We start from the raw sequence: 24,899 nt of genomic DNA, 5'->3' as shown, positions 1-24,899 counted from the left end.
TGCTATTAAAGGAAGGTTTAATACCTACTACTTAGGATTCTGAAGGTAAAACAAGTATTGTGTGGCTCTTAAATACTCAGTATGCAGCCCAAAGGCTGCTTCTGGCCCTGGCTGTGTTTTATATAGCTCTTGTGGAGGTGGCCAGGGCAGGCAGAGACAGTATATTTCTCCCTATACGGAGGGACTAAGGAAGCCAGCAACATTTGGACATTGAGTACTGGCTGAATAGTAGCAATGTTCTGTGTTTATTCTCAGTTTTTAGTTTTAGACCAGTATTTATTTGGGAGTATTCTGATTGTTGCTGTCTATAATACTTTTTATATTAGAGAAAAAATACCTTCTTGTAGTAGTTGTTCTCAAAAGATACATGTTGTGACAGATTACTTCTGCATCGCCACCTCCTCTCAAAGCTGATGGTTTTGTAAGCTTAGTCAACACTTTTCAGATTACTTTGCACATAGGATAGGATTTCTTCACCTTTTGCTTGAAAGAACCTGACAGTTGGTAGCATTAGGGACCACCTCAGTTGCTCTGCATTGGCCTCTGTGGCCATCTGCTTAGAACTTTGAGCTTGGTGAGTTCCCCGCCGTGGTCTCATGGCAGCTCATATCAAAGAGTAGTGACAATGTGTATCTTCAGGAAACAGCAAGCACAGGTAAGGAACTCCCTCTTTTATGCAACGTACAGAGAATTTAACAGAGAGCCATTGTTATTATTCCTCCATAAATACTACTCTAATGACTGAGCGCCTGATTCAGCTCTCACTCACACTAATGTGAATTAGAAATAATTCCATTTAAATTCCAGAGTAAAACTATGTAATGAAATCAAGCCTTGAGAATAACCTCATAATTTCCTCTAATAATTTCCTGTCTAATTTCAACTGGTATTTCAAAGCCTTGTCTTCACTGGGTTTCAAATCAGGTTAAGAAACAATGTCTGAACTTCGTTTAATCATGGTTGCTGGTACATTTTAGCTGTTATGGTGAATAGCCCAGATCATGTTACAATTATGTTTTTAAAGTCACATGATAAATATTTTTAATCACTGAACTAACACGGTCCATCTTCACTGGCCATCCAAACTGAATTAGAAGACACTTTAAATAGAGGTCCTTACCATGGTTCCTGGGTCAGGTCAGATGAGGCTTTAGACACTTGCAGCCCAGCAGAAACACATGGGAAGTGGAGGTTGGGGAGAGGCAAGAGACTGATCTGTTTATTCAGCTCTGCAACAGCTCCTTACTGAACTGAGTCAGATTCAAGACTTTGGCCCTGATCTTCAGAGCTTTAAATGGAAGTGGGCCCAATATACTTAAGGGACTACTTCTCCCCTTATGACCATGACTGCTCATGATAGTAGGAATAGTGGAACTTGGCAATATCAAAAGTGAAACTATAGAACACCGGAGATGGAGCTTTCTTGGCAACTTGCCCAGAAACCTGCAACTCATTCCCAGAACATATGAAATGACCGCAACTTTCACCACGGAACAAAATACACAATATTTCTCCAATCATCAGTGTGTGCACACATGTGTGCGATTGATATATATTCCCTTTCTCCTTTCACAACTGTGTGAGAGAAACTGAAACCTTGTGTTTCTGTTAGACTATATAACATCTTCAGATATTGCATGGATGAACAAAGAGACACTTAGCCATTTTGCATAATAGTAGAGAGATGCTGCCTGCATCCTCCTAAGAATGAGTTTGTGGATTTACTCAGTTGCGGATTTACCATTCTCCCATTGGAAATTCTGTTCTGGAGTCTCATAGATTAAACCTTTATAGATTGGAAAGTAAATAATGCCCCTAGGCTTTATAAAGTATTACTTATTCCCATGAAGTGAATGTAAACTTGTTAGCCAGCTACCAAAGTTTTATATGTAAGGGCATGAGACTTAAGGGCATGGCTCTCTAGAGGATACTGCCTGCAGAGAACTATAATTACAGGTACAGACAGTAATTTCCGTGTCTTGATGGGGAGCATATAATTGGTGAAAATATCTCCCCAGCCTGTTGCCTTCCTGTTTATGTGAATGTTTAATATTCTGTTCATGTTCCTTTAAATGTCATCATTTAAATAATATAAAGTTATTCAGGAATGATGAGATGATGATTGGGATTTGTACACAGAATAATTAAATGCTCTGTTAACCCTCACACCTAGAAAGAGACTATCTGTTTATTAATTAACTATATTAGTCAGTTATGTTAATATAAAAAGCATACAAAATTCCAGCAGTTCAAGTTTGCAGCATCATAGGATAAGTGACATTTAATGACTAACCTTTTTGACTTTATTTCAGAGGAAGATATAATATTCCAGGAAATCAAAGGATTCTGGATCCCAAGAAAGGACCAATTAAAAAGACCACAGGAGTGAAACAACTTCCAAAATTAAAGCCCTGACTTAATAATCTTAAGAACTTCCAATCACTTTTATTCTTGTTTTTATATATTTAACTAAACGTTTCTGAAGAAAAATTTACCACATTGATTTAGAACACATTCCAGTAAAATATAGCTACTAATGAAGATCTGTGTGTCTCTTGGCAGCTTCAAAGGCTCCCTATTCTGAGGGAAAAGTAGCCATCTGTAGTCCTGTGGAATGGCTTATGAAACAGTTCCTGGATGCCCTCCTACTGCTCGTGAAGTCTGACCCTTCCCAGTCTGATTGCCATGTATGAAAACTGAGCTCAGAGGAATCAAGTTGGGTGACTCAGAGAATCATTTAAATGCCTTATGCAAGGCTGGTTCTTCCCCACTTTGACTCCACAGCCAGTCATTGAAAAAATTTTAAAGGGTCTGTTTTTAGAGCTATCAACCAAGGAGAAGAAGAGAGGAGTGATGTGACCTGAAGAGTAATCCCACCATCTATACCAGAAGAAAGGACTACTATCCCAGTAGGAATAGCCATTTAGCACTCTACTAATTAAGGGAGTTTCCCCAGTAGCTTGGGAAAACAGATGGTTCTTTCTGGAAGATAGGGATAGGATACAGAAGGACCTAAACAAACTGGAGGATTGGGCCAAAAGAAATCTGATGAGGTTCAACAAGGACAAGTGCAGAGTCCTGCACTTAGGATGGAAGAATCCCATGCACAGTTACAGACTGTATTAATAGGAGCATTGCCAGCAAATCGCGGGAAGTGATTATTCCCCTCTATTCGGCGTTGATGAGGCCGCATTTGGAGTAGTGTGTCCAGTTTTGGGCCCCCCCACTACAGAGAAGTTGGAGAGAGTCCAGCAGAGGGCAACAAAAATGATTAGGGGGCTGGAGCACAAGACTTATGAGGAGAGGCTGAGGGACCTAGGCTTGTTTAGTTTGCAGAAGAGAAGAATGGGGGGGGATTTGATAGCAGCCTTTGACTACCTGAAAGGGGGTTCTAGGGAGGATGGAGCTAGGCTGTTCTCAGTGGTGGCAGATGACAGAACAAGGAGCAACAGTCTCAAGTTGCAGTGGGACGGTCTAGGTTGGACATTAGGAAAAAGTTTTTCACTAGGAGGGTGGTGAAGCACTGGAATGGGTTACCTAGGGGCGTGGTGGAATCTCCATCTTTGGAGGTTTTTAAGCTGCGGCTTGACAAAGCCCTGACTGGGATTATTTAGCTGAGGTTAGTCCTGGTTAGTCCTGCTTTGAGCAGGGGGTTGGACTAGATGACCTCTTGAGGTCCCTTCCAACTCTATGAGTCTATGATTCCAACTTGTTCCAATGGCTAATTACTCTGTGTTGAAAATGTATGCCTTATTTCCAGTCTGAAATACTGCCTACCCATTGGCTGATTGTTTGGGAGCTCAGAGCCAATCAGATTCTGGCCAGTTCACACCAGTGGGTGGGGACAGCACATACCTATGCCACTGGGGAGGTAGAGCTGAGTGGCATAACAGTGGAGTCCTTTCCCTGCTGACATGACAGAGGGGCAGCCAAACAAAATTTGACTGATATTGTGCCCTGGCACATGGGGTCAACAAAACCACTCAAATTTTGGCTTGCTCACTCCTTTATCACACCAGCAGGGAAGGGGCTCCACTGTTATGCCACCCACCTCTGGTCAAGGGCCTGGGCCTCCCTTTGTTGCCACCCTTCCTCCCAGGGCCATGCAGCAGAGTTCCTTCACCCTTAGGGTTGTGTTAGGTTCCATGAATTGCCTGGCTTTGGCAGGGAAGACAAATCAATTCTAGGCCTGGCCTGTAAATGACCATACTAAAAGGGATGGCTTGCTGCAGAGCCAGTATCCACAGCCTTCAGTAATTTGCATGGCTTGGAATTCCACTGCTATTTTCAGCAGGGTTGGGCTCTTACTGTATAAACCAAATTTTCAATGTTTTGAGGATTTCCCCAAACAAGTATTTTTATGTAAAGATTCTTCAGTGTGTACCTATTGTGAATGAAGAGTTCTATTTTAAACTCCTACGTATATATCTTGTTTGCTGGTGTATGTATTTTAGTATATGAAATCTAAACTTACAAACTGATGTTTTCATCTATGGCCCTGATCCTGCAAAGACTTGCATGTGTGCTTCATTGGGACTGCTCCCATGTATCTTTGCAATTTGGGACTTAAGGTAGTACTATCTTTTTAAATTATTACCTGTAAATCACCATTGAGGGATTATTTGAAGTATTTTGAATTATATCTTCAATTTTAAGCATACAATTGTTGTTGCAATTTCTTTACCAACAATATTTCAATAATTGAACTTTGCTAGGCTTTTTTTTTAACTGCAGAGCAGTGAAGAGAATGTTCTGGTATTTAAAAGTCAACCTTCTAAGTTAGATTTATAAAGCACTCTTCAGAATAAATCTGATTGATGAACTGTCTTTTATGATTTTAAGAGCTTATGTAGCTCTTCACTGTATTCATTAAAGCTTTTTGTCTCTTTAAGAGCAGTGCTAATAGCATAGTTTCTTCTAACTGGCAGCATTACAGTGAGGCTGCAATTAAACTCATACAGAAAGAACATGATGTCATTGCTAAAATGCAAGAAAACAAGAACTGTAATGATATACAGCATATTCATTATGGAACACCATTTCCTCATCTAGATTGAAATTTATAAGGTATTTATACTGTTTCCATGATACAGCTGGTATGGTTCTTTAACAAGCAGACTGGCCTGTCTGACCATTTTTGCCCATAACAACAGTTGAAAGCCTAACACTCGTGATTAGATTAGCATCATTTTGTTCCTGTTTTTCCATATGGTAAGTTTCCAGATTCTGATTGTTCTGCCATTTGTCATTGGAGAGAGTCGGGGGGGATGGGGGGGGGAGAATAACACGATGCTCCCCTTGGCAGAAAAGGCAAAGACCATCTCCTATAGTGAAGGTGATCCCATTCTTGGATACATTCAGCAGACAGTCATATTCTTTCCTCTGTATCAGGTGGTTGTCAGCATAGTCAACTGTGATCACTTTAATAGGCTTGAAGGAACTAGAACCTTGCACCCTGATACAGGCGGAACAGCAGCTAGTGATGGTGATGACAGTCATTCACAGCGATAGATTTTTTTTTCACACATACCATGTGACTGGTCTTCACTGAGGACATACAGTTGAAGTTTTAAAGTCCAGCCATTTACTGAGTTCAGTTTTCTGCCTGTTCTGATGATATGGAGTGTAGCAGACAGAGTAGAACGCTCTCAGTCCCTGTCTCAAGCAGGCAGGGGAGGTGGAGGCTAAAAACAGAAACACAGTCTAACATTAAGCTGCTTATTTTAAGCCTTAAAATATAGGGGTTTCAGCAGGTTCTTTATCTATAAACTGTGATTGAGAAATTGATACATATAGATACACTACTCTCAGCAGAGATGCATCTTAGAGTTCTCTCTTCGAGAGTTGCTCATATGCATTCCATGTAGGTGAGTGTGCTCCCCGTGCATGAGCCTGCGGAAACTTTTCTGCCCTAGCAACCCCAGCGGTCGGTCCCGGCGCCCCCTGGAGTGGCGCGTGCATAGCGCGGTATATAGGGCGCCACCGACCGCGCGGGCCCCCAGTTCCTTCTTTCCGCCCGTGACGGTCATTGGAACGTCTGCCCCTTGCCTCTTCAGCAAGTAGCAACCTCTTTATATTGTAGATAAGTTCTTTGTTATTTTTATAGTACATAGTTAGTGTAGAAATTAAGATAGTGTAAATAGTTAGCCCTTAGGGGCTCCCTTAGGAGCCATGCCGGGCTCCACCGGGTTTAAATCTTGTGCGGCTTGCGGTAAGGTGTTCTCCGTCAGCGACCCTCATGATCGCTGCCTTCGGTGCCTCGGAGAACAACACCGCAAGGACAAGTGCCGCATATGTAAGGCATTCAAACCGCGCACCCAAAAGGATAGAGACGCTCGCCTCCGGGCGATCTTGATGGAGACGGCACTTCGTCCCGACTCGGAGCCGTCCAGATCACCTACGGCACCGAGCGTCTCGTCGGTATGCAGCGCACCATCGGCACCGACAGCAACATCGGTACCGCCCAAGACGGTACCGAAGAAGAAGAAACGGCCAACGGCCGTATCTATGGACTCCCCCCTGCGACCGGTACAGCAGGGGGTGATATAGGAGATGCCCCAGCCACGTGCCGTTGAAATTGTCCCGGCACCGGCATCTCCTCGTAGAGAGCCTCCCCCGACCCCGGGGGGTGGGGGAGCGCCTCTACAAGGGCCGTCGACGCCGGAGGTGTTCACAGCGGCACGAGCCCTCATGGCCTTGCCTACGCCTCCGTCTCGGCCGAGGGCATCGGGGACAGCGTCTCGGGGTAAGCCCGCGCTGGGCTACTTTGGTGGGAGGTCGAGACGGGACTCGGTGTCTCCCCCCAGACGGTCGGGGAGAGGGAGAGCAACATCCTCCCCCCCCAGCTCCGACCGTGAGTCGTCAAGCTCCTCCAAGGCACGGCACCGTGGGTGCTCTGGAGGTTCCCGGGAGAGCTCCGCGTCCGATATAAGAGCTTCGGAGCCCCGGCGCCGCTCAACACGGCGGGGAAAGACCCGGACGCCGGAGCCACGGCACCGCTCCCGCTCGTCTTCGGGCTCTCGGCACCGTCCTTCACCGGCTCCGGTGCCGAGACAGACTACAGATCGTTCCCGATCATCGGAACGCAGCCCGGTGCGGATCCCGGTGCCCCAGCCACGGCACCGGTCTTGATCCGCGGCAACACGCGGAGAGAGGCAATGGGACACTCCGCCACTTAGGGCCCGTTCACGTTCCCAAACCCCAAGCCCATCCCGCCGTTCGTCACGCGATGCCCCTACTTCGAGCCCGCATCGCATTCCGGCACCGAGGGTACGAGAGCGGTACCGGCACGAATCCGCTAGTCCGGTACGCTCGAAGGCATCAGGGCAGACATCGAGGCACTACCACCGTTCCCGATCCCCGGTACCGAGAGACACCACACGGTACCGAGATAGATCGAGGTCGCCTACTTGCTCTCCGACGCGTCGTGCGGCACCGAGAAAGGACACAGCGCACCAAGGGCGTTCCGAGGCCTCGGTACCGAGGGAAGGCCGTTACCATCAGCGCCCAAGGCCCCTCTCTCGCAGCCCGTTGCACCGCCATCGGCACCGGGACGTCTCCCGGTCTCGCTCCCATAGCCCCAAGCGAACCCCGGCACCGGGCGCCTCGGCACCGGACACCTCTCCGGTACCGCAGCTTACCACGGAGAGACGACGCTCTAGAAGTCCTAGGGGCCACACCAGCAAACGCCGCTATAAATCGCGGAGGTACGCCTCTTCCTCCAGCAACTCTCCGTCTCCCCGACGCAGCAAGCGCCACCACCGCTCCCCTTCATTGCGCAGCCCCTCTCCATCTAAGGGGCAACGCAAAAAGAGCCGGAGATCTCCAAGCCCGGCTCACCCACCCATGCCACCTTACCCGGCACCGGGCCTGGTACCGACGTGGGGGCAAGGCCCATGGCAGTGGCCTTATTGGGGACCTTGGCCACCTCAGACAGGGGACAGGGTCACTCCCCTCCTCAAAACCTCAGCCTCCTCCCCCACCCCAGGGCGGACCGCAGGAGGAGCGCACGCAAGGGGAGGAACAGTCGTCGGAGTACGAGTCCGACCCTCTGGAAGGGCCCTCCACGGGTCCACTATTGCAGTCCTCCTCCTCTTCCCCCCCTGATACAACATCCAGGGACCAGAGGACCCCCTTGCCTGATTTTAAGGCGCATCAGGAACTCCTTAAGAGGCTGGCGGAGAACCTTAAAATAGACCTCAAGGAGCTCTCGGAGGAGGAGGACCCCATTTTTGGTATCCCGGCCTCTGCGGGCCCGTCTAGAGTTGCGCTCCCAGTACATGACCGGGTACTGAAACTGGTCAGGCCCATCTGGGAGACTCCTGCCTCGGTGGCTCCGACTTCAAAAACTGCGGAGCGGAAATACTATGTACCGCAGCAGGGTTTCGAGTACCTTTACAACCATCCAGCCCCGGGCACTTTAGTGGTAGACGCCGTTAATCAGAGGGAGCGGCAGGGTGCCCAGGCTAATACTCCCAAAAATAAGGAGTATAAAAAATTAGACCTTTTTGGGAGGAAGGTGTACTCGACCGCTGCTCTTCAGCTCCGCATAGCGAACCACCAGGCTCTGTTGGGGCGCTATAATTTGAACCTTTGGTCTTCACTCCAGCGGTTCACGTCGGCCCTTCCTCAAGATCTCGCACTGGACTTTAACACGGTGCTTCAGGAAGGGTCAACAGTAGGGGGCGCTACTTTGCAGTCTGCCAGCGACGTGACCGATGCGGCGGGTAGGGCCATGGCGTCCGGCATAGTTATGCGCCGGTCGTCCTGACTGCAGTCCTCAGGCCTCTCAAACGAGGTACAACAGGCCATTCAAGATCTGCCCTTTGAAGGCACAGGCCTGTTCTCTGACAAGACGGACAGTAAACTGCACGCCCTGAAAGACTCTAGGGCCACCCTGAGATCATTGGGGTTGTATGTGCCGCAAGCGACGAGGCGCCAGGGTAAACAACAACCCCAGCGGCAACAACAAACCGCTCCTAGGCTACCTCCCCGCCAACCTCAGCCTAGAAGTGGGGACCGATTCAGGCAGAACAACCGCCGAAATCGTTCCGGCCCTGCCAAAGGCTCCCAATCAGGGCCGCGCAAGAACGGCAAGCGCCCTTTTTGATGGGACGCTCGGGAGCGGCACCTCTGCCATTCCAACGGCCCCCGTAGCCGACCAGGATCTTACCCTACCCTTCAAAGACAGGCTTCGGCCTTTCCTCCGAGAGTGGCAGGGCATAACCTCAGACCGCTGGGTGTTAAGTGTGGTGCGGAGAGGTTACGCCTTACAGTTCTCGGCTTTCCCACTGGACTCTCCCCCTACCCCGTCCCTCTTCAGGGACCCCTCTCACGAGCAACTCCTCCTTCAGGAGGTCCGCTCCCTGCTCCGCCTAGGGGCAGTAGAGGAAGTCCCACCTATGGAAAGGGGCAGGGGGTTTTATTCCCGGTATTTCCTTATCCCCAAGGCAAAGGGGGCCTCCGGCCCATTCTGGACTCCGCCGCCTCAACAAGTTCATCAGGCGGCTCAAGTTCCACATGGTCTCCCTAGCCTCCATCATTCCCACACTGGATCCTGGGGATTGGTATGCCGCTCTCGACTTGAAAGACGCATATTTTCACGTGTCTATCCTCCCTGGCCACAGACGTTTCCTACGGTTTATGGTAGCTGGTGGCCACTACCAATTTGCAGCACTCCCCTTTGGCCTTTCCTCAGCACCCAGGGTCTTCACCAAGTGCATAGCGGTGGTAGCGGCCTATCTGAGGCGCAAAGGGGTCCAAATCTTCCCCTACCTAGACAATTGGTTGCTTCGGGGGAGGTCCAGACTCCATGTAACAAACAGTTTAGTTCTAACGTGCGCGAAATGCAACAGACTGGGGCTGCTCATAAACGAGCAGAAATCCACGCTGACCCCAGTACAGCGCATAGAATTCATTGGGGCCACCCTAGATGCAGTACAGGCCAGGGCCTTCCTTCCACAACCCCAGTTCCAAGCTATGACAGCCATTATACTCAAGCTACAGAGATTCCCCACGACAACAGCCAGACGCTGCCTTCAGCTGTTGGGACACATGGCGGCATGCACATATGTCGTAAGGCTGGCTCGTCTCAGACTCAGGCCCCTGCAGGGGTGGTTAGCGTCAGTTTATGCCCCAGCCAGACACTCTCTGGGCAAGATAGTCACTGTCCCACCCCAGGTCCTAGCGTCCCTGAACTGGTGGACAGACCCGGGACAGGTGATGGAAGGAGTTCCATTTGCAGACATGGTCCCCTCTGTAACACTGATTACAGATGCCTCCGACATCGGATGGGGGGCCCACATTACCCACAACCTCAGTACTCAAGGTCAATGGTCAATGCAAGACAGATTGCTCCACATAAACATTCGGGAGCTCCGAGCAGTACTTCTAGCCTGCAAGGTTTTTCTCCGCTTTCTCAAGGGGAGGGTGGTGCAAGTCCTTACAGACAACACCGCAACGATGTTCTACATCAACAGACGGGGGGGGCGCGCTCCTCGACCTTGTGCCACGAGGCGCTGCAACTATGGGACCTTGCGGTGCGAAACGATTTCCATCTGGTGGCATCTCACCTCCCAGGGGTGAGGAACGACGAGGCAGACCGCCTCAGCAGGTCGTTCTTACCCCGCCACGAATGGTCGCTTCATGGGGAGGTTACAGCGTTTCTCTTCCACAAGTGGGGAGTTCCCCATCTGGACCTATTTGCCACGCTACAGAACAGGAAATGCCCGCTATTCTGCTCCCTGCGCGGGCGCGAACGGAACTCCATTTCGGACGCGTTCCTGATAGACTGGTCAGGGCCACTTCTCTATGCGTTTCCACCGATTCCACTGCTCCCCAAGGTGCTCTTGAAAGTCAAGAGGGACAGAGCGGATATCATCTTGATCGCACCGGCATGGCCGAGGCAGCACTGGTACAGTATGCTGCTCGAACTCTCCATCGCCACACCGATCCCGCTCCCGAGACGATACGATCTCCTCTCCCAGGAACAGGGTCGCCTGCTCCACCCAGACCTGGACTCCCTCCACCTGACGGCATGGAGGCTCCATGGCTAACGGAGGGAGAGAGGGCTTGCTCGGCACAAGTCCAAAGCGTTCTGCTGGGGAGCAGGAAACCTTCCACCCAGGTTGTATACCGGGCAAAGTGGAAACGCTTCACTTATTGGGCACAGTCACGTGGCATTTTGCCTCTGGACTCAACTATCCAGGCCATCTTAGACTACCTCCTACACCTAAAAATGCAGGGCCTTGCCCTGGCCTCCCTAAGGGTGCATCTGGCGGCCATCTCGCCCTTCCATTGCCCAGTGGAGGGGAGGTCTATATTTTCTCACCCAATGTCCATCAGGTTTCTCAAGGGAATAGAGAGGTTGTTCCCACAAGTTCGTGAACCTCTGCCTCTCTGGGACTTAAATCTAGTCCTCACTATGCTCACAGGTCCCCCCTTTGAGCCTATGGCTACATGCCCACTTCTGGTCCTGTCATGGAAGGTAGCCTTCCTGGTAGCCATTACATCGGCTAGGAGGGTCTCCGAGCTAAGAGCCCTAACCTCAGATCCTCCTTACACGGTGTTTTATAAAGATAAAGTGCGACTGAGACCTCACCCGGCCTTCCTGCCTAAGGTGGTGTCCCAGTTCCATTATAACCAGGATATCTTCCTCCCCGTGTTTTTTCCCAAACCACACGGATCGGAGGAGGAGCGGAGATGGCACTCACTGGACGTCAGGCGAGCCTTAGCTTTCTACATAGACCGGACCAGGCCGTTCCGGAAGTCCACGCAACTCTTCGTCGCAGTGGCGGACCGCATGAAAGGCTCACCCGTCTCCACCCAGTGCATCTCCTCCTGGATCACCACTTGCATCCGCACCTGCTATGAGAGGGCGAAGGTACCATTCCCGGGACCGATTACGGCACACTCAACCAGAGCCCAAGCCACCTCGGCGGCTTTTCTGGAACGAGTGCCCCTGCAGGATATCTGCAGAGCTGCAACCTGGTCATCGGTCCATACCTTCACCTCCCATTATGCCATCGTGCAACAAGCAAGAGAGGATGCAGCAGTTGGCAGAGCCGTGCTGAGAAGGGCTTCGCGCCACTGACTCCTTCCCACAACCAAAGGTATGGCTATATAATCACCTACATGGAATGCATATGAGCAACTCTCGAAGAGAGAAAACAGGGTTACTTACCAGTAACTGTTGTTCTTCGAGATGTGTTGCTCATATCCATTCCAAACCCACCCTCCATCCCCGCTGTCGGAGTCGGCAGAAAGAAGGGACTGGGGGCCCGCGCGGTCGGTGGCGCCCTATATACCGCGCTATGCGCGCGCCACTCCAGGGGGCGCTGGGACCGACCGCTGGGGTTGCTAGGGCAGAAAAGTTTCCGCAGGCTCATGCACGGGGCGCTCACTCACCTACATGGAATGGATATGAGCAACACATCTCGAAGAACAACAGTTACTGGTAAGTAACCCTGTTTTTCCATTTCTTCTCCCAGCCCTTTTGAATGCAAGAGCAATGTGGGGGACTAGAAAAGAAAATGTGTGTAAACAGAAAGAGGTTTCCTTTTATTTCTGGCTGCAAGTGTGTTGGGTTTTTTCTCTTTACTTGAATTTAACTCTTGTACTGTGATATTTTTCTGACAGCTTTCCTGTACTATGGTGGTTGGTTGGTTTGTTTTGGGGAAGGGGGCTGGGTTTTTTTGTTTATTTTGTATTATTTATTTTTCTGCTACTGTTCAATTTTTCTGCAGGGCTTTCAAGTATTTTTCTCTGGGTTAAAATGGTTTTGCTCACATTTGCATTAATGAGTAGTATTTGTACTTATACAACATCTTTCATATGAGGATTTCAGAGCATTTGACATTCATTCATTCGTTAATTCTTGTATACCCCATATTTCTCTATTATCCCCATTTTACAAATGGGAAATTGAAGCACGGTGATTTAGAGCCCATTTCCACTAAGAATAGAACAAATATACAGTCTGGTTTACAGAACTGTTGTCTCCTGACCCAGTTCTATGGTTCTATTTTGTGGTGTAACAGACATGTCTAAAGTAGGTGCCATCATTGTAAAATCTAAGCACAGAGTTTAGCTAAAGCTTTGGATGTCCCAAAGCTGCAGAAGAGGCCACTGGATTCTGAATCGTAAGCTATGATCAGAGAGGGAGTTGAGTTGAGAGTACAGAGGAAGTCAGGATCTGAGTCCAAGAATGAATATAGTTAAGATTTTGTCTGCACTACACACTGGAATTGTATAGTAATTGGGTCCCCAAACATGGTTATTCTAATCCACTAACAGAAGGTAACACAGGTAGTATGAAGCGATTAGATTTCCTGACTCCTTTAGCCCAGTATTACACAGAAGTAACTCCACCGGCTTCAGTGGAATTACTCCTAATTAGCACCACTTTGACTGAGCACTGTCTCAGGCCCCCAGTCTTCCTCTTTTTAGCTTTAAAAAGCTGTCATTGTTACTTCAGATTCCAGGAATGAGTAGACAAAGGGAGGTTTTTGTAACACCTGCACCAAGTTTTTAATTTGGGGTTTTTCTTAAAGCTCCAGCTCTTGGAATCATAGAACCATAGGGTTAGAAGGGATTTGTTGTATCTAAACCATCGAAGACAGGTGGCTATCCAGCCTCTTTTTGAAAATCTCCAGTAAAGAAGATTCCACAACTTCCGGAGGCAGTTTGTTCCATCCTCCTGTTTTTACAGTTCGGAAGCTTTTCCTGAGATTTAATCTAAATCTGCTTTGCTGTAGTTTGAACCCATTGCCTCTTGCCCTGCTCCCTGTGGCAATAGAGAACAATTTTTCTCCATCTTTCTTATGGCAGCCTTTTAAGTATTTGAAGACTGCTATTATATCCCATCTTAATCTCTCCTTTTCCAAACTGAACGTTCCCAGTTTCTTCAGCCTTTGCTCATAAGGCTTGCATTCCATCCCTTTGATCATTTTTGTCACTTGCCTCTGGATCCTTTCCAGTTTCGCTACGTGCTTTCTATACAGCGGTGATGAAAATTGGAGTCGTGATTGTGAGAATCACAGCTTTTAAAGTATACAGTCTCATGGTTGCAGAGAAAAGTATGAAAACATGAACAAAAGGCTCAAACACCAGAAGACAAGTAAACCAAGTTTATTAATTTTCAAAATATGATCTTATGGGGTCTAACTCATTCTTTTGAATGCTTTGCTGGCAATACTGTATTCCTCTTCTACAACAAAAATTAATACAAATATTAATATGGTGCATGAAAATGGTTAGTGAAGGTGGAACTGATTATTATGTAATCAGTTAACACTACCACAGAGTGCAGAATCCAGGGACTCATAATGAGTATCCTGGGGGAATTCTGCATGTGAGATTTCTTTGCTTCCTTGTGGAAAAATGACTTCTGACAGGGAAGCAAAGGGAAGTCGCAAGAGTGGTCACACCCCTCCCTGGCCCTGAGCAGCCAGCAGAGATGTAAATCACCATGGGGGCGGAGCTGGGGGGGGTGGGGGGGAGGCAAGCAAGAATGTCCCTCTTGCTCGCTATTGCAACATGCCTAGCTTGGTGGGGCAGGGCTTGGGGATGTTTCTAAGGGGGTAGGCAGGGGAGGGAGAGACTCTGTCCCCTCAGGCAGAGCAGAATATAGCAGCCTGCCTGCTTAGTGAATTGTTCCCATTGTTCTCAGTGAATTCCCCCAGGAGTATAAAAGAGATATAAAGTTTTAAGTCTCCTTTACAGATTGGTGTAAAGGAGCTTTATTGTAAATGACAGTATGGCCTTATAAATGCTTACAGTGCTTTAGTGCTTAGAACAGGTCTAAATTTTTAGACTGCAAATTTTTCCTATCCAAATGTGCTTCATGCACTGTTTACTATTGACCTTTCCAGAGATGGTCAGCAGTCAATATAAATTGTGAGTTTGAAGACCAAGTGAGGGCTCGGGAATCAGTTGCCTATGATGTAATACTGAGCATATGGCTACATATATTTAGTGACTAATAATTAGAAATAAAGGGTCTAACTGAGCTACATCACCATTAAACAAAGGGGGTTTTGGGATTTCTCCCAGTGCTTCCCACTTCCATTCTCGATTCATTGTATTGTAATTTAACTAAATCAGCAAACTAATTGAAACGGGCATGATTATATTGTGTTAGTTTGACAAATAAAATGTGCAGCTTTTTAAAATATTATGTACAAAATGTTTAACTTCTGGGTGCAGAATTCCCCCAGTAATACACATATTGAGGCTATTATTAGCAACAGGCAAGATGTTTAATTGTATGTGAACTTAGTTTGAAGATGGGCTCATGTTAAAGGGTATGTGTCATTCCCCCACCTGCTTCCCCAGTTTCTCTGAGGCCTTATCTCCATTAGGAAAGATGAGATGTATAATTCTTGCTGCAGCTCCATTGGCAGTAGCAATAATGGAAGCTGCAATGTAGTCATAACAACGGTGATGACAAGGCAATAAAAATAAGTATATAAATCTATGCCTTGCCTACATTATAATTTAGAATTTGTAGCTCTATTACCGGGTCCTTGTCTGTTTTGGTCCCTTTTTTCTCCATACCAGGAGAGATCCCTATGTGATAGGTTTTTGCTCCTGCATTATCCCTTTGAGATTTGAAATGATCATGATCTCTGTCACTTGCAGTTTCAAAGGAGAAGGAAGGGAAAAAGTGGATGTGTCAGGGTCTCCCAGTGGTGCCTTGGTGAGCTGACGTCTTGATGGATTCTCCATCCCTGACAATTTTAAAATCACGATTGAATGTTTTTCTAAAAGATATGCTCTAGGAATTATTTTGAGGAAGCTCTATACACAGGACTGAGGTCAGACTTGGTGATCACAATGGTCCCTTCTGGCCTATAAATCTATTAATCAGTGTTTGTGAAAGAAGCAATAAAAGTAGCTTCATGTGCAGCAAGTAGTGGATGGAACTGGTGTGGGATGAGGAAGGAAGACTGAGAAGGAAAATGAGAATGGCATTTCCTGTGCTCCCCATTTGGCCCCTTCAGACATTTGCTAGCCAAGGACTGATACTGATATCAGGCGCATCTTTTGTGTCAGCCCTACATAGTAGCTGTCTACGTTAAAGTTTCTGTGCCTTAATTTCCATGAACATGCCTTTAGTGCCTGTCTTATGGTATGTCTGGGTATCATGTGCAGACAGTCAAAGCTTGTAAGTAATGAAAATCACTAATAATGCAAAGCAACAAATTGTCAGAAAGAGAACTGGAATGATCAAACCCCTCATTCAAACCCAGTGCGAACTAGAAGTTCAAAACCCTCATATTGTATTAAAATACTTGTATTCTCTGGCCACTCTTTAATATCAGAACGTGTTCAGTCCTCAGTAATGGAATCCAAATGAGAGTGAGTCAAATATTTTCCAACTGGGTATTGAACGTCACTTGTCTCCTGTCATCCTTAGTATTCAGTATCTTTATAGCAGGGTGGATTGATTTATTTTTAATTGCCTATTTTAATCCTGCTTTAAATCAGCAAGCAGAAAACTTGATTTAAATAAACAATTTTATCTTGTTTTGCATTTGTACTTTTAGTTATTTTCCTAAAGAAAGTTTGAGTCTCATTGGTTGGTAACCATTAAAATATGTTGATTTTGTGGTACTTCTTGCTAACCAGGAGGTTAAACTATAATTGTGTGTATTTATTTAACAGTTATATAGCTTAACATATATTTATGCAGATTCTTAATTTTTCTTTTTTTATTATGTTAGAAAATGGTGAATGACATGTTTCTTATTTACTAGATATTTTTATTCATGATTTGTGTCAAGCTGCATTTGGATAGGAATTGGAATTCAATTAAAATGCACAAAACCAGCATTTAAACATTTTTATTAGCTAAATAAAACTTGCTTAATTTTGCTGGATACATAAGAAAAAGTTAGTTTACCAAAACAAGTTCTGCATTTAAAACTGATTTACTGACCAAAGTTTGTTAGTAGGTAGTGAATTGAATTGGTTGTTTCTGGTCACTATGTCCTTCAAGACTTTAGAACTAGTAGATCTCATCCTCTCACACTTCATTTTTATGCATAGATTGGTAGAGGAAAACAAGCTTTCAAGCTTCTTCAACTCCCAATTGGTTTATTAACTTTGAATAAACTACTCATTGAACTGAAGTAGTTGAACAAACTGAAATAAAGAAAATATCCTCTCTGTACCTGCAGAAAGGGCTACTGCTGTGGAAAGCTATTTCTACATTTCAACAAACTCTGTCCACAGGTGCTTAGCCAGTGACTTCCTCCAGTGCAGTGGTCTGACTTCTTTTAAAACTTCAGCAGCAAAGATCTACTGTTTGAATATTCATTTTTTAAATTTAATTTAAATTATTATATTAGATTACAGTGAGATTGGATCTTAACATAAATTGTCAAAACTTCAAACTTAATTTTAAATACGTTTTCTTTTAAAAATAAACCTATGTAATTTCAGTAAAAATATTTGGTTGTTTTTTGTTTTTTTTTAAATAATGTTATTTTTATCCACCCTGCCTTATAGAGAATTTTCCCACAAAACTTAGACTATAGGTATATTTAACCAGATAAAATATAAAACAGGTATTCAGAAAATTCTTTTTTTAGTACATCTGTTTCCTGTCCCATAGTTACAAAACTCATAAACCATTTGTATTTAATTTAAACAATGCTCAGTCCTAGCTAGCAAGAGTTGCTGAGGAGAATAATCTAAGGAATGACCTCTTCTTTATATAGTGCCACTGATGTATATTGATGCTTGAGAAGATGACGTCTACACTGAAAATCTTATGCTCTGTTAGACAGATAGAAACTAATAAGTTTCAGATGGAAGAAAACAACAGTACAGAAATTGGAAGGCTACATTGGAACAGTGACAAGCTATGATTGGAAATCTAAGCAAAAGAAGTAAATTCTAAACAGGGATTAGGTCATCCAATGCAAGATTGTCTCTATAGTATATATTTCTAGAGCTGTGTCCAATCTTCTTTTGTTTATAAATGTCCCAAGCAATGGGGCTCCCTTAGTTATACTGAGGATTAGTTTCCAGATTCTTATGGGAAGATTATCATTACAGCCTAAATGTTCATGTCTGGTTTGGTGTTTTTTGTTTGTGTTTTAAACCTACTTCTCCAGTTCCAACTCCCATACTACAATACATTTCTCTGTATTCTGTTGTTCATAACCTTTCAAATAATTTGATTGGGATTTTATTCAGCACTTCTAAAGCTGTTGCCCCCACTAAAAAAAAATTGTGTATATAGGGAAGGTTAATGTTTTCTACATGCCCTTAACATGGCACACATCTGCATCTGGAGCTGTGTAAAATTCACTACAACCTTCTCTGAAACTAAAATGTGTAACTGCTATGGGACCTGGCAAACCAGAGTCCAGCAATTGCTCTGAAACAGAGGTCATCGGCTGCCCCTGATCCTGTCAGATCTGCTCTTGTGGATAACACTGACATAAATAACAACTCACTAAAATACAGAAGTGATTTACTTTAAGCACTTTAGCACCTGCTGTTACTAATTACAGGATTACCATGCTCCAGATTGTAAATGGTAGACCATTGTTTATAGTTCTAGCAAGTGGAGTACTGTCTACACACTACCTTTCAGTGGTGGGTTCACTTAGCTATTCTCTCTCCTTTCTGTCCTGCCAATCCCTTAATTTTTAAGATTTTAGTTTTGAATTGAAGCTACATATTTTGGATATGGGATAGGAAATGGAATAATTAGTAGAAATGCAACAATTTTGCAATCTACATGTTTAACATCCACATTGAGAGCAGATTTAGATTTGAAATAGTTAATGCACTATATAAAAGCCCTTTTTCAAACACTGATTTATTTTATGATGATACAGAATCATAATCAGCATGTCCTGAAAGAGCTGTAAAACAAGATATAGGTGGAAAAGATGTTATGCCCTTTAGTGAATGTCCTTGCTAATGCAGAATTTTTTCCTGTATTCCACTCCACAATGCTTTGATTGCAGCAATGGGGTTCCAGCTCTTCTCTTAGGAAGCTGTTCCATGCATCTTGCTGTAAAATTGATTTTTGGCTGATCAAGACCATCTTTTTTCCCTAGTTTCATTCCATTACTGATACACCCCTTTGTGCCCTAATCAATTTCCATCTCTCCTTAATATTTTACAGTTTTATGGTATTTAAGCCATTTTATTTAAACTTTTTTAGCTTCTTATGTTACTTAAAAGTATGAGCCTTAGTAAGATTGAATGGCACCTCTCTGAGTTTGAGCACTGACCTTGTGATACCCGGTACCTTCTGGCCAAATATGTACAGGTGCCTTCAGCACCATTTTTCTTTTCAAAAGCCCAGTGCTCACCCAAGCATTGTTTATGGTGATGCCCACTATGCCCTAAGTGCTTACTAAATAGGAAAGAAGGAAAGGCTGCTGCCCTCAAAGAGCTTGCTTTGGAATTGCTGCAGAGGAGGGACAGCTGGGAAATGAAAAGGAAAACCTCAGAAGAATAAAGAGGACAGAGAGAATCCAAATTCCTTTCCAACCAAAGCCATTTGCCAGAAAATCCTCCTGGAGAAAGTGGAAACAAAAACTGAAAAAAGATTTTTTGTAAGTATAATTTGGCTATCTTTTTTTTTTTTTAAATAAAGGCCTTGTTTACATTATTTCTGTAAATGGTGTTTGTCAGGCTCTTGGCACCAGTCACCAGAGCCATGCCAGGACTGATCGAGGTCGAGCCACAGGTCACTGAGTGATAGTCACCATTCCCTGGGACATCAGCAACGATCCGCCAAGCGTCGGCACTCTTCAGAGTCCCAAAGTTCTCTGAGCCTAGGGCATTGTGTATCCCCGGCACGCAGCAGGGCACCGGAGCCACAGCACCGCACGAGTACTTACAGGAAACCCAAGGACAAGATGCGATCACAGCATCAACAACGGCTGATCACAAGGTGTTGCTGACGAAGTCTTCTATACAGATGATCCTGGACTACCTGCTTCATTTGAAACAGGGAGGCTTAGCCTTTTCATCGGTGAAAGTCCACTTAGTGGCAATTTCGGCGTTCCATCCACCAATTCAGGGCAGATAGGTCTTCTCTCATGAAATGACTTCTAGATTCCTCAAAGGGCTGGAAAGACTCTTCCCTCAGATTAGACAGCCAGTTCCCCAGTGGGACCTGAACCTTGTCCTGTCTCGGCTCACTGCTCTGCCCTTTGAACCTTGGCCTCCTGCTTGCTCATGCATCTGTCCTGGAATGTGGCGTTCTTGGTAGCAATCACTTCTGCATGCAGGGTTTCAGACATTAAGGCCCTGGCCTCAGAGCCACTTTATACGGTGTTTTTCAAGGATAAAGTCGGGCTCTGCCCTCATCTGGCATTCCCCCCTAAGGTCATCTCCTACTTTCATGTCAACAAGGACATCTTCCTGCCGGTATTCTGCCCTAAACATCATAGCTCTGGTGAAGAGAGGCATCTGCACTCACTCAATGTAAGGAGGGCTCTGGCCTTCTACATTGACAGGACCAGATCATTCCACTGCTCCACACAGCTCTTTGTGGCAATTGCGGACAGGATGAAGGGTAACCGGTTTCCTCGCAGTGAGCATCGTCCTGGATCACAGCCTGCATTCGCGCCTTTTGTGAACATGCCGGGGCCATGCCTGCATCATTCCTGTCAGCTCATTCCATTAGAGCTCAAGCGTCTTCAGCGGCCTATCTGGCGCATGTACCTATTCAGGATATTTGTCAGGCCACTACATGGTCATCTGTGCATACCTTCATGTCCCACTGTGCCATCACGCAGCAAGCTTGGGATGATGTGGGATTCGCCAGAGCGGTTCTGCAATCTTCACAGCCATGAACTCCACCCACCTCCGGAGTTACAGCTGGTGAGTCACCTACATTCAGAATGGACATGAGCAGTCATTCGAAGAAGAAAGAATGGTTACTTACCTCATAACTGTTGTTCTTTGAGATGTGTTGCTCATGTCTATTCCACAACCCACCCATCGGGATGGAGAAGGAGGGGACCGGCAGTGCCATATATGCAAGCACATACACGTGCTGCTGCAGAGGGCACTAGAGCCAGCCCTATGGGTACCATTAGGAGAAAAACTTCCGGCACTGGTGCATGTGGCGCACACACACACCTACATTTAGAATGGACATGAGCAACACATCTCGAAGAACAACAGATACGAGGTAAGTAACTGTTCTTTTCCCCTGATACTTCTTTATGTTAACATTGAAATAGACAAACTTTCAAAGAGAGAGAAAGCATTCAAAATTAAGTGAAATAAAAAGGCCTCCTTTTCACTGAGAAATGTCAAGTATAGAAGAGGCCTGAATATCCTATTAACTATTTGCAATTTCAGGGAAATAACTATTCTGATATGTATGCCTCCATGAATAGTCCTGTTTGCATACTATTTCTGCTTTTCTATTTATTATTATGTGTATAGAGAACCAAAAGTTGTTCAAAGCACTTTATGAACATCTAAAGCAGCATAAAGACAAAATATACAAAGTGCTTTGACTCCTGCTATTTCTGTAGTATCTCTATGTGTATGTGTGTTTGTGTCCAGCAGGAAATTCAGTTTTTTCTTTTTAAATTACAAAATTATTTAAGTTGGTCTTAAATATACTAGGTCTTTAACCTTTAATGCAAAAAATATTAAAACACATGAGGCTGCCATTTACACAGCAGTGATAATGGAAACATTCTGCACTAGAATCAGTTAGAAAAGCAGGCAACTCTTGATGGTTCTAGTGCAGCAAGACTCAGTGTGTACGGAAATAATGCTACTTTTTTTTCCTACGTGTGGTATTGTTTTGTATAAGCCATTTCTTTTTCTACAGATGCTGTCTAGGATTTTTCAACAGTCTGTAATATAAAGCTACGGCAGGTGTGTGACTCTTAGTCAGGTGGTATAAACAGAAATAGAAAGCACTGAGGTTATCCCTTGAAAGTTGTCTGCTTTACCTTTTTACTGAACGTAGAAAATTAGAAGAAACTTGCCATGCAAAACAATTCAGTTTCTAGGGAGTAAAGTCAGAGCTGTTGGCTAAGGGAATATTGGAAATGCAACAAGTATTTGGCAAAAAATTATTATTATTTGGGGATTTTAAATCAACGTTTAAAAAGAGAATACTGGTCGGGTTTTGTTAACTCTTAAAACCTGTGGAAAAGACTTTCTAAATAAATCTTTTGATACAAAGCCTTTCAATGACTATAACTTTTTATTGGTCATTACCATAACAGTTTCACTGTTTGAGGTTTTATTTGCTTTGTTTTGTTTTTCAGGTAGAAATAGCCATCTTCTTAGTTGGAGGAGATCATGCTGAGTACGGCAAAGGTTATAGAGGAATTATTTCTGGAAACATCTGTTGCCATCATGACTAGCAATGTTGATAATGCAGCAGTTTTCCGAGGTAGATGTTCAACATGGTCTTTCTAAAGATGAATTCTTTACCAATTGCAGAAGAATAGGAAGCTGTCAAGCTAATTAAGTAAAAACCAGAAGCTTTAACATTCTTGTAACTTTATTCTAAAGGTGTAATAGATGTAACTAACTGAAAGCTTTTATATAGACTTTTAATTTCTTCTGCCCTTAGTTATTCAAGCTGCTACATATAGAATTGTACCAACGTCATTTTGCTCTTTGTGTGTATTGCATTCTGTACTCGGCATTAAATTCTTTTGAACAGGGAGTTGGAAAACCTTTTGTTTTTTTAAAGGTGTTATATATAAAGTGATTCAGCTGAAAATTTTTCTGTTTTTAAACCCCTTCTTTAAAATACACTTAAGTAGTCAAATTAAGTCCTTAGATTACTAAGTGGATTTACTTGATCTCTCCATCCTGTGTGACAGTGCTGCATGAGTGTACCCAGCATGCTGTCATGATTACATCAGTGTCTGGTTTGTAGGGATGGGGCAGAAAGTTCCCAGTAGAGGAAATGGTCATGATCTATTTCCTGTGAGTTGAGCCACTTTATCAAGTTAAAGTTGAACACAGCCTGTTCTGGTGTACACTGATTGCTGAGCTGGTGTCAGCATCTAACAGTTCAGACACGGGAAATCTTTGTGTGGACAAGGCCTATAAATATTAATAGTCATACTTATCTCTCCTCTAAAATGACTTCTATTTACTATGCTGATTCTGAATAGATGGTGGTTTTGAGGCTAGGACACTGAATTGGGACTTTGGGAGATGAGAATGTCATGATGATTCAGTTTCTCATCTGTCAAATAGGTAAAACCTAGGGTGCTCATCAGCCTTCTTAGCATATATACAATGTGCCTCGTGACCAGCTGGCACGTAACCAGGATTCATCACCAAATTTGGTCAGGTGTCAGATCATTAGCTTCACTGGTGTGGGCCAGGTACTGACGGGGAGTGTAATGTGAATGCTGATCCACGCTCCCCTGCTCATCTGTGAAGGACTCGGACACCTCCAAAACATTAAAGAAATATAATCCTTGCAATGCCCATATGAAGTATGGGGTTATGGGCATTGCAAGGATTATATTTCTTTAACATTTTAGAGGTGTTTGAGTCCTTCACTGATGAGCAATGTAGGTTTTACCTATGAATGAGCCAGTGCCCCATCAGCTCAAAAGGACGAAGCAGACAAATGGAATGGATGGTACAAATTGCATGTGCTTGTATTCAATACACGCCTTCAGATCACATTAACTGAATTATTGAATTTGTTGGTTGGCTCAGCAGAATACAGTAGTTGAAATATTAACAATGTTGCTTTAGAGCTAATTGATTGCAAGCTTTTCAGGGCAGAGACCATGCATGTCTCCAGGGCCCTGTTGCACTGATCTTGATTGGGGCTTTGTGATGCTCTGTAATAGAAATATTTCTAATAATAGTTTCAGACCAAGTGAGTTTCATAAAGAGAGAGAGTAGTGTTGACAGACTAATCAATGTTCTCCGCTCTTCCTGCTTGGAGGCTGACACAACGATGTCCTCTCTGGACAACCCTCCATTTGGGTTCAGTCAATGTAATTATTTGAGACCTTAAGAGCAATTGGGTAGGGAAATTCTCCTTCATTGGATCACCACAAGGGTCCACTTTCATAAATGGCTTCAACATAGTCATCTTCCAGCTTGAGATTTGGATGAGAAGAGGGAGCCATTCTTATTCAGCTTTTCCTTAGAATCTATCCTATGCCACGGTCCAAAGCAACCCAAATATCTTTGGCTATGAAAATAGGAGAGAAACAACATAAACGTGTTGATAATATGCTCTTGTTTCGCACAAACCTTGCCTCATTAATTCTCACTCTCTTTGAAGTGTCATAGAAGTATATGAATGAATAGCAGGATTTAAAGTCGACATTGCAAGTTGACAAGCTCATGGCAAATTCAAGATTTGCTGGGCAAATTCAAGATTTGCTGATCAAATTGGCCTAATATCTCCTAAAACATTTAGGTGTAAATATTGAATAAAAAATCTTACAGCAATTTGAAGCAAATTACTGTCAAATTACAGTCTAAAACTGGCCTCAAAATATATTGAATTGTGATTTGCTATCTAGTCAGCTGGCTTGTGTGAAGAGTTGTAGTTGGGATGGTGACACTACTGCCTCTTTTTATGTAGCTGAAATACTTCTACTATAAATTAAAAACATTTAATCTCGTGATCATTTTGTTTAGTTCATTATTTGGCAAAACAAGCACCAAAGAATTAGAATTAGTTAGAATAGCTTTTGTGGCCCATAGTATGAAGGGAAACTTTGCTACCTAAAACATTTTCACTGCAGCACAACGCAGAAAGTGCCAATTTACACCAAAAAGTGAGATTTAGACTATTAGGACACCTGTTAGTGAGGCCTGCAGAGCTCAGTTGAAGACAGATCTGGCATCATGCACAGCTTTTCTCTCAATATACCAGTAAATGTATTTTAATATTAGGA

The 24,899-nt window shown here is 44.5% G+C and overlaps 1 protein-coding gene across 2 annotated transcripts in view; it reads left to right on the top strand.

The window, feature by feature from the left end:
• Nucleotides 1-22,653, top strand: part of CCDC169 (coiled-coil domain containing 169) — a 60,024-nt gene extending 37,371 nt beyond the window's left edge. Inside the window, exon 7 of one of the 2 annotated variants that reach the window (XM_067562747.1) lies at nucleotides 22,275-22,653. In XM_067562747.1, coding sequence (XP_067418848.1) covers nucleotides 22,275-22,373 — 99 coding nt within the window. In that variant the 3' untranslated portion in view covers nucleotides 22,374-22,653. Of the gene's footprint in view, nucleotides 1-2,312; nucleotides 4,791-22,274 lie in introns of those variants that run through there. The other variant, XM_067562746.1, reaches the window with a different exon arrangement.
• Nucleotides 22,654-24,899: the final 2,246 nt, after the last annotated feature.

This window comes from Emydura macquarii, unplaced genomic scaffold (assembly GCF_026122565.2).
Source record: "Emydura macquarii macquarii isolate MOO-44397 ecotype Brisbane River unplaced genomic scaffold, CSIRO-AGI_Emac_v2 contig_2473, whole genome shotgun sequence".
Lineage (NCBI taxonomy): Eukaryota > Metazoa > Chordata > Testudines > Chelidae > Emydura > Emydura macquarii.
Note: the sequence above shows the minus strand (reverse complement) of the source record. Positions and strands in the feature narration are given on the sequence as shown.